General features: G+C 40.7%; 2 protein-coding genes across 4 annotated transcripts in view; both read left to right on the top strand.

The window, feature by feature from the left end:
* Positions 1 to 6,025, top strand: part of trip4 (thyroid hormone receptor interactor 4) — a 56,758-nt gene extending 50,733 nt beyond the window's left edge. For both annotated transcript variants that reach the window (XM_046857465.1, XM_046857464.1), the window contains exon 13: positions 5,784 to 6,025. In XM_046857465.1, the coding sequence (XP_046713421.1) occupies positions 5,784 to 5,842 (59 nt within the window). In that variant the 3' untranslated portion in view covers positions 5,843 to 6,025. The remainder of the gene's footprint in view (positions 1 to 5,783) is intronic.
* Positions 6,026 to 14,560: 8,535 nt separating this feature from the next.
* Positions 14,561 to 15,333, top strand: part of LOC124390848 (zinc finger protein 609-like) — a 50,992-nt gene continuing 50,219 nt past the window's right edge. For both annotated transcript variants that reach the window (XM_046856915.1, XM_046856916.1), the window contains exon 1: positions 14,561 to 15,054. The gene's annotated coding sequence lies outside the window, so the exon portion shown is untranslated. The remainder of the gene's footprint in view (positions 15,055 to 15,333) is intronic.

The raw sequence follows: 15,333 nt of genomic DNA, 5'->3' as shown, positions 1-15,333 counted from the left end.
ACTTGAGTAAAAGTGCTCTTATAAGAGCTTCAGTATCAAAAGTAAAAGTACTGATCTATCAGAACTATAGTTGAACAATTGCTGTAGCTGAATCTTCCATTCTCCTGAGCACTATGCCATCATACAGTAGCTTAGGAGAGAGATTAGTATTGTTCCAGACACACAGTGAGAGGGCAATTTATGTCTTCGCTTTACAGTAGTGAGGTGTGGAGTAAATGTATTCAGGTACACATACTTAAAAAATGTCTTTAAGTAAAAAAAAATACTTCCTTACTGTCCACAGCAGGAAACGGGATGTAGATATACTGTAAAGCAGTATGTAAATGGAATGTAAAGCATGTTGTTTTCAAATGTATTTAAAAAAAACATTTATTCTTACTGCTGCTCAAGAGAGTAGAAAAAAAAGCAGAAACTTAGCATACAGTATTGTGTAGCACAGCATTGTGTATCTCAGCCTCAGCGATTTGAGGTTTTTGTATAGTAGTGTTTTCTCGCACCACTGCCCAGGCACAGAGTTCGTACGTCTGCTCTGAAGCGAAATGCAAGCACTTTCATTCCTAACAGAGGTGTGTGTGGGGGAGCAAAGGATTAAACTGGAGCGTAATTGTCTTATGATTGGGACGGTTTGTTCGGTACACAGATTTATTTCACGGTGTTCTAATGGGATTGTTAGCTCTTTGGCACGCATTGGAAATGTCAAGACATTGATTTCGAGCAGCCGTGTGTAGCAGTATAATGTAAAGGAGCAGGTAATCATTTATTACTTGTGAGGAGAGGATATTAGCAACCGTATCGCTGTTACACACCAAGAGAACGTATCAGGCTGCAAGATCACAAGCACTGCTGAATGACTTGTGAATGACGCGTGTTATGCAAGGCTCGCTTTTAACGCTTAAAGCCAAAGCTACCATTCATCATGTTTCGGTTTATAGGCTAATAAATACGCTATATAGACTAAAGTTTTGGGACACCTGACCTCTCCTGTCATATGCGGTTCTTCCCTAAAACCGCCAAGAGTCACAGAATGACCTTTTCATCGCAAACTGTTGCCTTTGATGAAATATCAACAAATATTCCACATTCAGTGCCATTATCACAACCGCTACATTTACTAAAGCTAGCTAGCACATTTGATCTATGCTATGTGGACAAAAGTTTGTGGACGCCTGAGCATAAGATTTGTATGTGACTTTTCTACATACAAACACCTCTTCCACATTTCGTCAGCGTTTTCCGTTACAATGTCCTCCACTCTTCTGGGAAGATGTTCCACTCGATTTTGGAGTGTGTTTGTGGAGATTTGTGTTCATTCAGCCACAAGGGCTTTAGTAAAGTCAGGTGCTGATGTTGGATGAGGAGGTTTTGGGGTGCAGTCAGCGTTCACATTCATACCAAAGGTGTTCAGTAGGGTTGAGGTCTGAATTCTATAACAGGCCACTCGAGATCTTCCTCTCCAAATCATGAAAAGCGTATCTTCATGGAGCTGGATTTGTGCTCAGGGAGCATTGTCATGCTGGAACAGGTTTGGATCGCCATGCTCAAGTGAAGGCAAAATGTAAAGTCCAAGTATGAGAAAGAAGCACATATAAGAAAAGAAATGATTCCTTAAAGTTTTTAGAAGCGAATCGCTTGATATTGTAGGCGCGAGCTCATGTCGTTCTTGCTATTTTTTGTCTTTTCCTTTTAAAAACCTGTCAGTTGTTCTTATTTCAAATCCTTCGTCGACGAATTTTCCCTTATTTTATCGCCAGACGATTGAGAAATAAAGCTGTGTGTTTTATTCACAGCACTGGCTTTATTAACGTCTCTCATTTATATTCCTGGGACATCTCTAATTATGGATCGTTAGATTTTATTGGCTTCTCACAGCGAACAAGCGTCTCAATGGCTCTCCATTTCCATATGCAAAAAGCCCACGTCCGTTCCACACACACACACACACACATACACACCCTGCTGCATTAAAAGCGCTATTGTGTGCTGCTCGGTTGTTGGAGAAAAGCAGGAGAGCGGCGTGTGAACCGCAGGGGGGGAGGAGGAAAGGAAGGGAAGGCGAGGCTGATGATGAAGTAGCAGCAGTGCCGTGGACACACTGCGCCCATTATTGGCCCGTCTCCCTAGCTGCACTGTGGGTAATAAACTGCTCGGCAGCAGCCCCCCAAACAGAGCAGCAATCAATGGGAAATTATCTCACCAGATCGATATTCCAGGCTCTTAGAAGTTGCCTCAGCAGCCTGCACGGACGGCGAACACCCCAACTCTCTCCCGATCGCCATTTACACAGCTCAGCTCCCGAGCGCTCGTCTGTAACATGGCGTTTTTAATATCGCGCGCTTATTGCATCCGCCGGCGTGCTCTTTCATTCTAAGGGCTCGAACGATATTAAAAAGAACAATTTTGTCCCAACCGGCAGAGCGTACACATTTGCAGAAAGAGGGATTCCTCGATTTCTGATTCGTCTGCCCTGCAAACATATCTGACTTATTCTGTCATGTCTGGCAGCATGCGATCCTCTCACGTCTTCGCCGGTATGCTTTGAAAACTTTGACAGATCTGTCGGAGGAGAGTGCTCTTGGACAGCTTGTTTACGTTCTCGTTTCCCCCAAGCTCAGCCCTAATGAGACAAGACAGATAAAAAGAAAACAGCTGATGAGAGCTGCTGCGTTTAACTTGCATCATGAGCTCCGACTTCAGTCCTGACTGCATAATTACGCCCGTCACTGCCAACTGTTCCGTTTCGAAGCCAGAGGTGGCAGGGTGTGTTAGCTGTACGCTTTATGCATGACGTTCTTCATCAGTTCATCAGTCTTTCACTGATGTCATTCATGCTCACTGATGTAGTGGTGATTTAAGGACATTTGAAAAACATTGAGCCCTCCCAAAAGAGGCTGCTAAGCTTCCTGCACCATTCAGCAACGGCGTCGGCTAATAAACAAGCTAGTTAACGGTAACCCCTTAGGTAAACATCTGTCTTTCAACTCGCATCCACTATCAGTATATGTGATGAGGAGAGTTTTGGCAGATATTCATATGCGAATTTGTATTTATGCTGCTTTCCACTAAAGCCCATAGCTTGTACAACAAAACAGCCTCCTTGACCTGAAAAGTCAGAACGGTCTCCATAAACCCAGAGTTCAGCAAGTGTCTGCTCATAGCATCAACAGTAAAGTAGCACTTCAGGAATATACATCATTCAGATCATCCCTATTGTTTATTTGTTGATTGTTTATCATCAAACTTTTTTTTTTTTTAAACTTTGTAGCTTGAAAGCACTCTCACAAATGACGTAATTCCAGATTCCCACTTGTTCTTGGATTTAGCTCGTCTCGAGTGCTAATTCAGATACACTATGAGGACAAAAGTATTGGGACACCATGTGTGGTTCTGCCATATGTGGCTTTTATCCAAACTGTTACCACAAAGTTGGATGCACACAATTGTATGTCTCCGGATGTGGTATAATAAGATTATAATAATATATATTATAGTTATATAATTATATTATATTTATAGAATATAATATAATAAGAGAAATCTTGGCAGTGCCCAAGTGCACAAATAGAGCTCCATGAAGGTATGCTTTACATGGTTTGGAGAGGAAGATTTTAAGTGGCCCGCTACAGAGCTCTGACCTAAACCCTACTGAACACCTTTGGGAAGAATTGGAATGTTGACCTCACCTACATCAGTACCTGACTTTCCTAACACCATTGTGGCTGATGAACACAAATGTCCACAAGCACAATCTAGTGGAACCCAGAAGAATGGAGGGAATTTTTAAGAGCGAATCGGGACTAAATGTGGACTCAAAAAACACATACCACACTGACGATCAGGTGTCCGCAAACTTTTGGTAATATAGTGTATTAGGGGGGGAAAAAAACATATCAGTGGGGTTCTTTTTTTTAGCCATGATCTAGCAGGCTATCTGTGAGAAGTATGTTGTCCTTCACACAGCGAGTCAAAGTGTTCTGGGTTTTATAAGCGAATATATCTGTACAGTGATTGATTTAAAGCAACTACTCGTATGTACAGTATTAGCCATTTAAAGGTCAGAAGTGTTTCTTCGTTTATTTCTGCTGCTGTGTGCAGCCACATCGATTCAAGGTCATGCAAGACTACTTCAAATTAATGAGTAGAAATTTCAAGTTGAGGGTATAGAGTTTTTTTCTGGTAGGAGGCTGGGAATTACAGTTGCAGCCTTGAACTTGAATCAGCTTTTACAAATTGAGTTATTGTTTGTGTGTGCATAAATATAGATAGATAGATAGATAGATAGATAGATAGATAGATAGATAGATAGATAGATAGATAGATAGATAGATAGATAGATAGATAGATATTTATCTATTTGTTTATTTATTTACACAAACTAGTATCCTATATAACCATATGCTGTGTGAACCTTTCTCTCAAGCTTTCTTCAATACAGAGAATGAGTAGTGCTCTTCTTATTCACAATCGATCCATAAACTGCACTGGTTTTATATCTTATAATGTTTATTTCCTTTACATTGTTTTTGATTCATTTCCAGCATCTGTGATGGTACGGGATGCTTCAGGCCACGATTGTGTCACTTTTCAGGTCTAAGGAGAATAAAAAAATAACCCTTTAGGGTTCACTGCAGGCTGCCCACCTGACAACACATGAGGATCTCAGCTCAGATCACATTAACTTGCCTTTGTGCTCTGGAGCTGAAATGCCTACTGGGTCTTTAAGGTTAACAGCGAGATAACAACCCCGAGCTTTTCCCGGGTTAATTGCGATTGAGGATTTGGTAGGGGTAACTAAACACACGGAGAGCTTGTTTGCCTGACACAGTAGGATATTGGTAAATTGGAACTCTTTATCTGCCTCGAGGATCGATCTTGGCGGTAATAGCATCTTACGTTTCTCTGTCGGAGAAAATTAGTTTCCCAGGCTGTACCATTTTAACTCTAGGGGATTTAAGATTGATACACATGTCAAATTTTGTTGGTTGAAATCGTATAATGGGTAGTTTTACCAGGCATTGACTCTCATCATGTAAACAATGATTGGGTGTGTGTTAGCAAGCAGCAGTTTTGGGGCTGCAATTTTTTCTACCACAGCGCTGAATTCTCTAATCTGATTGGTCAGGAAATGTTGATCAAGTTTCTTTAATAGCAGAATATACATACAAAATGTATTTTTTTTATTATTATTTGAAGGAGCCTCATGAATGGAAGGAGCCTCCAGTGTCAGTCAATTTTCATAGTGGTGATAAAGATTCCAAGCCACCCTCTTGTCTTGATTATTTTCTTGTTATGGCATAATTTTGGATCGGTTGCTAGTTATGAAATCAGAATCAGTATCTGCTTTTTTACTTGCTTGTGTGAAAATTGTTTATTTTCCAGTCATGAGATTTGTAAAAATGGTAAAATCCCAAGTCAAATGACCGAATTTAACGGATAAAGCAGATGCATGTGTACAGCTTGGGAAATCCCTGGGAGCGTTCACTACTTGTGTGGCGAGATGGAAATTTGACTAGCTGCTCTTCTCACACATGGCATTTAAATGCCTTTTCAAAGCAGGAAAAAATGTGTATTGTTAAAATATTGTTGTCAAATGCTTTACAGTTAAATCTGTATTTAACCATAAATATCTTTTGAAATTCCTAGTGGTATATTGTATATATAGAATGTATCAATATGCTATCAATGTGCTGACCTGCTCATTTTTATATTTAGTGTCGCTTTTTGTTCGACACTGAAGCACTGAATCCGTCACTGACCTTCCCCTCCCCCTCCTCTGTCTGACACAGGGAAGCTGGAGAGTCAGATTCACCAAAGTGCCAAGCGGGGGTTAATGCAGCCAGCGTGACCTCGACAAAGCCACAGAGCGCCCAAGCTTTCAGCCAACAGAAGAGCAGAGCCAGCAATGTCACACTGCAGTGCCATTCACCAAGGGGAGAAGTGAAATCTCAAAGCGAATAATGACACTTTGTGTACTATTTCTGAGGGTTTTTCTCCTCATAAAACTACTATTAAAACCAACTGAACGATACATTGCCCATTTCATTGCAGTTATTCACACCACAAATACAGAGATTCCTCTCTGGGTGGGCGGAGCGAATGCGAGCCGCTCGGCCGAGCACAAGACGTCCTGCTTAGCAAAGAGCCGTTTGTGCTGCAGAACCGTATCGGAGCTGCCCTTCTCATTCGCACCACAATGGCTGTCACAGGCAGGAACACTTAGGCTTTCCCCCCCTTTTCTCCGTTCTCCTTAAAGTGATTGAGGAGCCTCTTGGTGACACGAGCACCTCAGCACCAGAAAGAGCAAACAACTGTGCCAAACGACTCGCCTTAATGGCAGCCTTCAAGGAGCCAACAATGGCACAAAGCCACAAGCTGTGAGGGTTTTTGTTTTTTTACCCTTAAACCACAATTATCCAAAAAATGAAGCGTTGGCTCTCGTGTGCTGTATTAACTCCTGAATATACCAGTGTGTGTGAGGGGAAGTCAAAACACCGATTACATTAATGCATTTCCATTCAGGTTTACTCTGTCGGTGTATACAGCGTTTTCTGATTTAGATTTAGTCAGTCACAGGCCTCTTTCCAGTTTTGCTTTCAGTTCTTTTCTTATAGAGAGTTTTTCCCACATGGTATACTCACAGAACACTAACAATACAGAAAATACAATAAAATAAGGGTTGAACCTAACGATTAAGGAATGATACATAATGAGGTTCTGCTGCAGGAGAATCAGTTGTTGAATGTTGTCATTCAGCCTCTCCAAATTTATCTGCAATTATTGGTATAGAAACTGCATAGTTTTTTTTGTTAAAATGTATATTTTGTATACAGTACAGAGTTGATTAACTGTTCTTGTCAGTTCTCTTGAGCATTTGGGACTTTTACATTTTCTTAACCTTTGGCTTGAGTGTAGTTTTACACGCTGGTGTGAAATAAACCCCTTTATCGTTGCTTTTACAAACCCGGAGAAAAAAACCTTCATGAAAAACCCAGTGCACTAAAAAAGAATGCAGTAAAAGAGTTTGAGGCCGGTATTTAAGGAACTCAACACAGTGGGGAGTGATGATATAGAAAATGTATTCCAATTTTTTGGAATATTTATGATGTGTTTACAGCACAATGCAGCAACTGTGAGCTTTTCCTGTTGCTCCGACACGCCACCAGCAAATGAAATTGAAATGATTGTTGAATTCAGCCACAAGTACATCAGTGATCAGAATTCCCCTTGAAAAAATACGAAATTTTCACATGATTAAGGAAAATGGTGTCTTGCCTCGAGCCACTTAATCAGACTCGGCCATCGCCACCTCCTACAGAGAGCTCAGGAGCTCTTCCTATGTCTCGACACAAAAGCTCTTTTTTTTCAGGGTTGCCTGAAAGGAATTCGTAAAATGAATAAATAAAAAAGACAAATCGGTTTGATGAAGAGCTTCGGGAGCTCGTGGGCTGTGCTGTAGCCGTGTGATCTTTAGGCCGGGTTTTAAATTCAAATTCAAGTTTTTATTAACACATTCCTGAGCTAGCTTAAACAAACAGCGTGGGCCATTAAATGCGCGATTGGACTGTGTGAAGGAGCTAACTAGCTCGTGAATAGACTGGAGGTTCGCTCTTTGCATGTGAATGAAAGGGAGAAAGTTCGAGGTTAGGGCTGGAAAACAGGAGCATCAGCCGAGACTCTTCCTGTTCTTAGTCAGCAGTTCCCCCCGCAAGCCTAGCATTTCCTCCCTGTAATCTGCAAAAAAAAAAAAAAAAAAAGCCCAGACCAGAGTGAGAACAACCTCTCACAAGAGATGAGAACAATCGAGATATATATATATATATATATATATATATATATATATATAAAGTTCGAACCTTTTTATTGCTCATATAGAAGTTAGAAGTGTACACCCATGAGTACAACTGAATAAATCATACTGCTCTGACTGATAAAGGCTTCTGGCAACGTTCGAGGCAATAAACGTCACTTTCTCCTGATCCCCTTCGAAATTTACTTCAGTAAAACTGTATTTAAGCACAAGATCTTTTCTATTTAAAAAGAAAAATCCCTTCAGCTAACTTACTCTGCACTTTTTTATATTCCTTTATGAGACATTTATTGTGTAAAAGTCACAGCTGTATCTTTTTCTCCCACTGGAACGTGCTTGTAAGCACTTTTGCTTCGCCTCTTATTAATTGTCATGCTGCTGAACTCTAATAGTGCTGGGGAGTTTCGTTTCGGCCTGATGAGTGATGACACCCGGTAGTTTCGGGGGGGGGGGATTCCTTTATTTAGGAAGCCACTTTGTTTAAAGCAGGCCAGCAGATAAATAAGCATAATAGATTGGTTCAGTTGAGCGCTTGGGACCTCGGCTTTTAGATTTGGTCGACCCTTGGCTTGTTTATAGTTTTGCGAGCTGTTACAGAATAAACTCGTTTATCAAGATGTAGAAGGGGAAAAAATAACCACTGCATCAAAAGCCCCGAGTGTGTGTTGTGGGCTGTGAAGTTTTTTTAATGACGGCCTGTCTCCAAAGCGTTTTGGTTCTCTTATACTACAGTGTCATACTAATCCATTTATAGATATGTTGTGAAACAAGTCAGTTCCTTTTGTCACTTTAGCAGACTTTCTCTCACCTCTTTCTTTCTCTCATCTAAAAAACACAAACTTTTTAATGCTACCAAGAAACCAGAAGCCTTTCCTGTGTCTAAAAACAGCTTTAACTGTTACACAGCTCTGACACTGCGCAACAATTCCATGGTTCTGAGTATGTATACAGAAAGAGTAACACATTAAAACGTGCACATTAATATAAAAGTCTGTATACAAACAAACCTGGCCGGTGTAAAGTCTTTGTTAGTGTATTCCTGCTAACACTCCCCCCCCCCCCAACCCATTCTCTCCGCTCGTATACTGTACATGAAAAGGCCATGCTCAAGTCAAGTCAACTGGGGTTTTATTGTCAGTCCTCTATATCGCTTGTATACGTTGGAACGAAATGTTTCTCCAGGACCATGATGTGCATTAGAACAGTGTGAGATGACTATGGGACCAGAAACGCACAGAAAAGAACGAGCCATCAGAGTTCAGGTTACAGATCATTTCTGCCCACGCGTTTGCGTTAAAGGCCGTCGCAGGATACACACATGAGCTGCGTGATGTGTTTTACGAGAGTGGCTTTCCACCGAGACGGCAGCAAAAGGAATGCAAAGGAGGTTGAATTAACTTCTAGGAAAAACCTAAATGTGCTGAGTAGGCTTTTAACTCACACAATGCGTTGCTTTTTGAAAACTACACAATGGGGATTGGACAATAACGAGGTATTTTTACTTCGTTATTGCACTTAAGCATATTTTTGAAGCGCGTGTACGTCAGAGTTTGGTCTTTTTGGGAAGATTTTTACGTGACTATATTTAAATGTGTTATTTTGCACTCTTTACTCCACTACAGCTCAGAAAAACAGGCCGTGCTACAATACATTGCAGTGAATACATAAATTGTCTTAAGAGAGACACTGGTGTGAGTCTAAAAGCATAACCCCTAATTCCATGTGTGTGTGGAGTAAAGATTCTTTTAAAGTGTGTGTGTGCAACAAGAAAAAACTCTTCTTATAAGGTACGATGTGCAGGAGAATAGAACAGTAAATTGCATCAATTATTCAAACATAGTTCTGATTTTAACTTCTGATTCTTAAGTCGATTCAAAAGAAACGACTTTTGTACTTTTACTCAAGTATAAATGTAAAAAGAACTTTTGCTGAAATAATATGTGAACAAATGCTTTGTACTTTTACTCAATACAGGAATGGGGAACTAAAGAAATTAAATTGTGAACTGGTAAAAATAGATTGTGGGTTTATCCTTCAACAAGACAGAATGATATACATATTTTATTTTGTACAAAATAAAAAAAGGCAGACCACCGCTCCCATCAGGATAGAAAGGATTCATTATAGGATGAAGATGATCAATCAAAAGAATGTTGTATTGATTTGCACTGATGTTTTCCTCTAAGGGAACAAATAGTAGCCAAACCATAAACTCCCCTCCTACAGCATAACAGATCCACTGCACTTTTATGGTTCAGAATGACTGTCTGCTTCCTATTTTTTATATATATATATATATATATATATATATATATGTGTGTGTGTATATATATATATATATATGTATATATATATATATATATATATATATATATATATATATATATGTGTGTGTGTGTGTGTGTGTGTGTGTGTGTGTGTGTGTGTGTGTGTGTGTGTGTGTGCGCACTAAATACTAAATGCCCAGTTGGAACCTACCATAATTTCCGGACTATAAAGCGCACCCTTATATAAGCCGCACCCACTGAATTGTTCAAAGATTTTTATTTTTTACACAAATAAGCCGCACCTGTCTATAAGCCGCTACACTACACTAATGTACTTTACACAGGCTTTGATGAAAGTCACGTTACACACAGTGTAACGGGTGAAATATGTTGCGCTTCCTTTAGGAGCATAGCCAGAAGCGAGCTCTCCCTTCACCCAGACTCAAAGCGCTACAACGGCTTGTATCTAAACAGTAGCCGACCAAGAAAGTCATTGTTCCCTGTCTTCCTACTTCCTTTTACAACTATTTCTCTCGGAGTTTATCTTTTGGCATCGTCGTGCATTTAAAAATCACCCAATGGAAGTTTTTTCTCCCGATGCCGTGCAGCTCAGAACACAGGTGAGGTGCATTTTTTGTTTACGTTCGGAAATTCCATTGGTCTAATGTTATGGGGTTCAGTTTTTTGGCTTGAAGTTTGTGAAACCGGGAAAAACCCAGGAAAAATCCATAAATTAGCCGCTTCGTTGTTTAAGCCGCGGGGTTCAAAACGTGGGGAAAAAGTAGCGGCTTATAGTCCGAAAAATACGGTAATCATGTTACAGACACCAAAAAAGCTCAACCTTTTGGAAATCTTACACAGTGCTAAAACTGGATACTCCTTCCATGTTCATGTTGAATGTCTGTCTACTTTCACAAACACCTCATTAACTATTACACGCTTTTCGTTGTTAAATAACTATTATAGTGACAACCTTAATTCCAAAATGTGGGTGAAATGTAAATAAAAACAATGCAATGATTTGTAAAGATCCTACATTTACATTCTATTCACAAACGTCAAATGTTTAAACTGAGAACATCTACTATTTTAATGAGAGAAAAAAAAGGCAATTTAAAAATTTGATTGCTGGAACAGGGCCATGTTTACCACTCTGTTGCATCATATCTACTCTCTGTCTACATCTGGGAACTGAGGTAACCAGTTGCTAACGTTTTGGTAAAGGAATGTTAACCCGTTTGTGTCTGATACAAGATTCCAGCTGCTCAGCAGTTCTGGGTGTCCTTTTTGTGTTTTTGTTTTAATGAAGGGACCAAATGTTTTCAAAGTGTCCAGACTGCAGGCAGGGAAGTTCAGCACCTGGACTCTTCTACTACACAGTCATGCTATTGTAATAGATGCAGTATGCAGTTAGCATTGCAACTTTTTTGAGACGTGTTGCAGCCATCAAATTCGAAATTACCTTTTTTTTTAACCCTAAAATGGTTCATTTCTTCAATTCACACATTTGCAATGTTTTCAATGTTCGACTGTGTATAAATTATGGGTTTATAAGATTTGCAAAAATCATTGCATTCTGTTTTTATTTACATTTTTTACAGTGTCTCAATTTTTTTTGGAATTGCGGTTGTATTATATAACGATTATCAGTCTTTGATTATGTCGGTTGTTCAACATACAACTCCTTGAATGAGTTGTTACTATGGAAAAGAATCTAAAACTAGTGCAATAATATAATACAGGAGTTGGATCTCGCAGCCTGAGCTACTTTGGATAACTAAACGAAAGCATAGTTGAATTATCTGTGCTGTACGAAACTATACGAAAGCATAGTTGAAGTCTGTTTGGTTAGAAAGTTTCGATTCATGTTATATAATAACATTACACAGACGTTAGTTCTGACGAAACATTTGGTTTATATGAACGTGTTCATGTTCATATAATTTGATGATGTTTCCATAGTAACAGCTCAAATGCAGGGTACATTGGACTCTGTAATTGGTCTTTGAGCATGTGCAATAATGTTATTCCTTAATACGGAAATGCATATAAGGGTTGACATGGTGAAGTTCTTTTTTATTTAAGAGGTGTTTATGGCACTGTTAAGGAAGGAGTCTCCAGTATCAGTGCTTTGTAAAGATACACAAAAGGACAGCTTGCTTTGTTTATATCTCATTAACATAGAAAAAGGGTGAGAAACGGCTGTCGTGGATGTGAGAAGAAGAACGAACTTGTCTTAGAAGTGTCCCATATCATTCAGTGCATCTATAATTTAGGTAAAACGTTAAATGTGTTGTTTATTACTACTTTAAATCAGCGCTGTGATATAAGCGGGTAACACATTCCACAACCTTCTGTTAAATAAAAGTAATACACTTTGCTTTTTGCCATGTTTTGCTGCATCACACCATCCCCAGACATGGTCTGTTATGTGTGTTCGGCTATGAGTGAATGTAGTATTAATTCTTTAAGGGGTGATCAGACTACACAGTTCATCACATTAACTTTCATTCATATGCATGTGAATTGTAGATCAGAAATCGAGCTCATTGTGGAGATGTTTCACAGTTTGATGTGTTCCAAAGTTCAAGCTCGGTGAACTCCGACCTGCGATGTGTAGACGTGCGCCCGATAAAAGATCAACGTTTTACAGGGTGACCTTTTTAGAATGTACCAGACAGAGTTGCATTAATTATAGAACCATCACACCATTCTGTTACATCCAAAATGGCTCTGGAAAAGAAAACGATAGAGTTTAACACTGAAATTAATATTTGTACAGTCGCTTTGAAATGCTTTAGAGGACTGAAATATTTACTGCTGAAATGGTTAAGATTCAGATTCAGCTGTTATATACACAACTTTTTGTTTTTACATACTTCACAAGTCTAGTTTGACTTTCTCTTAAAACTAGGAGTAAAATAAACTCAAATCTGACCAATCAGATTCGAGGATTCATCATCATCACCACCATCACCATCCTTCTCATTGTCTGCAGCATCATCACCATCCTCCTCCTTCTTCCTCCTCCTCATCACCATCCTTTTCAGCAGCAACAGCATCACCACCATCATCTTCATCAGTATCATAATCATCCTCCTCCTCATTCTCTTATTTATCATCATGATCCTTATCATCATCATCATTACCATCACAATACTTATCTTCATCATCATCATCATCATCATCATCATCATCATCATCAATTAAATTCGTTTTTATTTGTAAAGTGCTTTTAACAGTGGACATCGCCCCAAAGCAGCTATATTCAGCATAAAGAGATTATGAGAGAAAGAAACCTTGAAAGGAACCAGACTCAAAAGGGAACCCATCATCATCATCATCCTCATCATCATCACTTTCATATTCTAATTGCAACTTTTTTGCAACTCACATTTCTGTATACAATATTTATTAAATTCTAGATTGTTTACATACTTCATCTGTTTGGAGAGTCACTTTTACATTCTAAATTGCACCACTTCTTATGCACTTTCTGTATACAGTATTTATTGAATTATTAAAGTTAAAAACTCTGCACACATTTCATATCTGTGTGTGTGTTTGCACCTGACACCAAGACAAATCCCTTGTACTGTAAAGTGCTCTTTGCTGAACGTGGCAATAAACGTTTTTTTTCTGATTCTGATCCTCATTCTATGCTGCTATGTGTGAACAGAATCTTGTCGGTTGGGATCCAGTTTCCGGTTTTTAGCTCGCGCCGCTCCACGATCCGCGCAGAGTCTGATCCTGGATTTCACGGCGCTCGCGCTGCTGCCGTTTTGGTTACATTGTATCGCTGAGAGAGAGAGAGAGAGAGAGAGAGAGAGAGAGAGAGGCGCGCGCGCGAGGGAGGGAGGGAGGAAGGAAGAAAGGGAAGCGAGAGAGAGAGAGAGCGAGCGAGCGAGCGAGAGAGAGAGAGAGAGAGCGGTCGGAGACCGGGATTGAGCGCGCGCTACAAAGATACATAGGATTACATACGCGCACGGACAGAGAGAAGGAGAGGAAAAAAGAGAGCGATATGTTTAGCGAAAAAGAGATCGCTACAGAAAGAGAGAATGAACTGATCTGATTGGAGAGGAAGAGAAAGAGGCTACGATGTGGGATGTATTGAACCGGAGGACGGGAGGCAGTGCCGGGGTTCCGCTGTGAGCTCTCGGCGCGGTGCCGCGTTCCGTTTCGTGTGAACGGTGATGGTGAAGAGCGCCATGGCTGCGGTCCAGCGACTCTCCGGCCTTTCCTTTCTCTGAGTACTGGATCTGTGTGTGTGTGTGTGTGTGTGTGTGTGAGTGAGTGTGTGAGAGAAAGAGAGAGAGAGAGAGGCGCGCGCGCGAGGGAGGGAGGAGGAAGGAAGAAAGGGAAGCGAGAGAGAGAGCGAGCGAGCGAGCGAGAGAGAGAGAGAGAGAGCGGTCGGAGACCGGGATTGAGCGCGCTACAAAGATACATAGGATTACATACGCGCACGGACAGAGAGAAGGAGAGGAAAAGAGAGCGATATGTTTAGCGAAAAGAGATCGCTACAGAAAGAGAGAATGAACTGATCTGATTGGAGAGGAAGAGAGAAAGAGGCTACGATGTGGGATGTATTGAACCGGAGGACGGGAGGCAGTGCCGGGGTTCCGCTGTGAGCTCTCGGCGCGGTGCCGCGTTCCGTTTCGTGTGAACGGTGATGGTGAAGAGCGCCATGGCTGCGGTCCAGCGACTCTCCGGCCTTTCCTTTCTCTGAGTACTGGATCTGTGTGTGTGTGTGTGTGTGTGTGTGTGTGTGTGTGAGTGAGTGAGTGTGTGAGAGAGAAAGAGAGAGAGAGAGAGAGTGAGTGAGTGAGTGTGTGCGTATGGGAGTACCGCCGCGCCTCGTGCTGCCCCGTGGATTCTTTTTATTTTTATTTTTATTCCGGTTTCAAGTCGCATTTTCCCGATTTCCTTTCACCTATGGAATGTACACAAAGGTTACAGTCTGGATAGGAGTTTATGATCACCAGGGTGAGTGCTCTTTCTGACTCTAATCATCATTGTGTGTGTCTTTTTATTCCCCCCGTGTCCTTCGTTGTGCTCCTGGAATGCCTGCTATTTATTTCACACTGGGGCTGTGCTTCATAAAGACAAGCTAGCGTTTAGCTCTTAGCACTTAGCACGCTCGCTATCTCTCTCTCTCTCTCTCTACCCAGAGCTAGCATGCACACTCGCTAGCTAGTTAGCTCATTAGCAAGGCAGCTAAGTACCTGGTTAGTCTCAGTGCTTTTTTTTTTTTTGCACATGTTG

This window comes from Silurus meridionalis, chromosome 9 (assembly GCF_014805685.1).
Source record: "Silurus meridionalis isolate SWU-2019-XX chromosome 9, ASM1480568v1, whole genome shotgun sequence".
Classification (NCBI taxonomy): Eukaryota; Metazoa; Chordata; class Actinopteri; order Siluriformes; family Siluridae; genus Silurus; species Silurus meridionalis.
The sequence above is the reverse complement of the archived record's forward strand: the minus strand, read 5'-3'. Positions and strand labels throughout refer to the sequence as shown.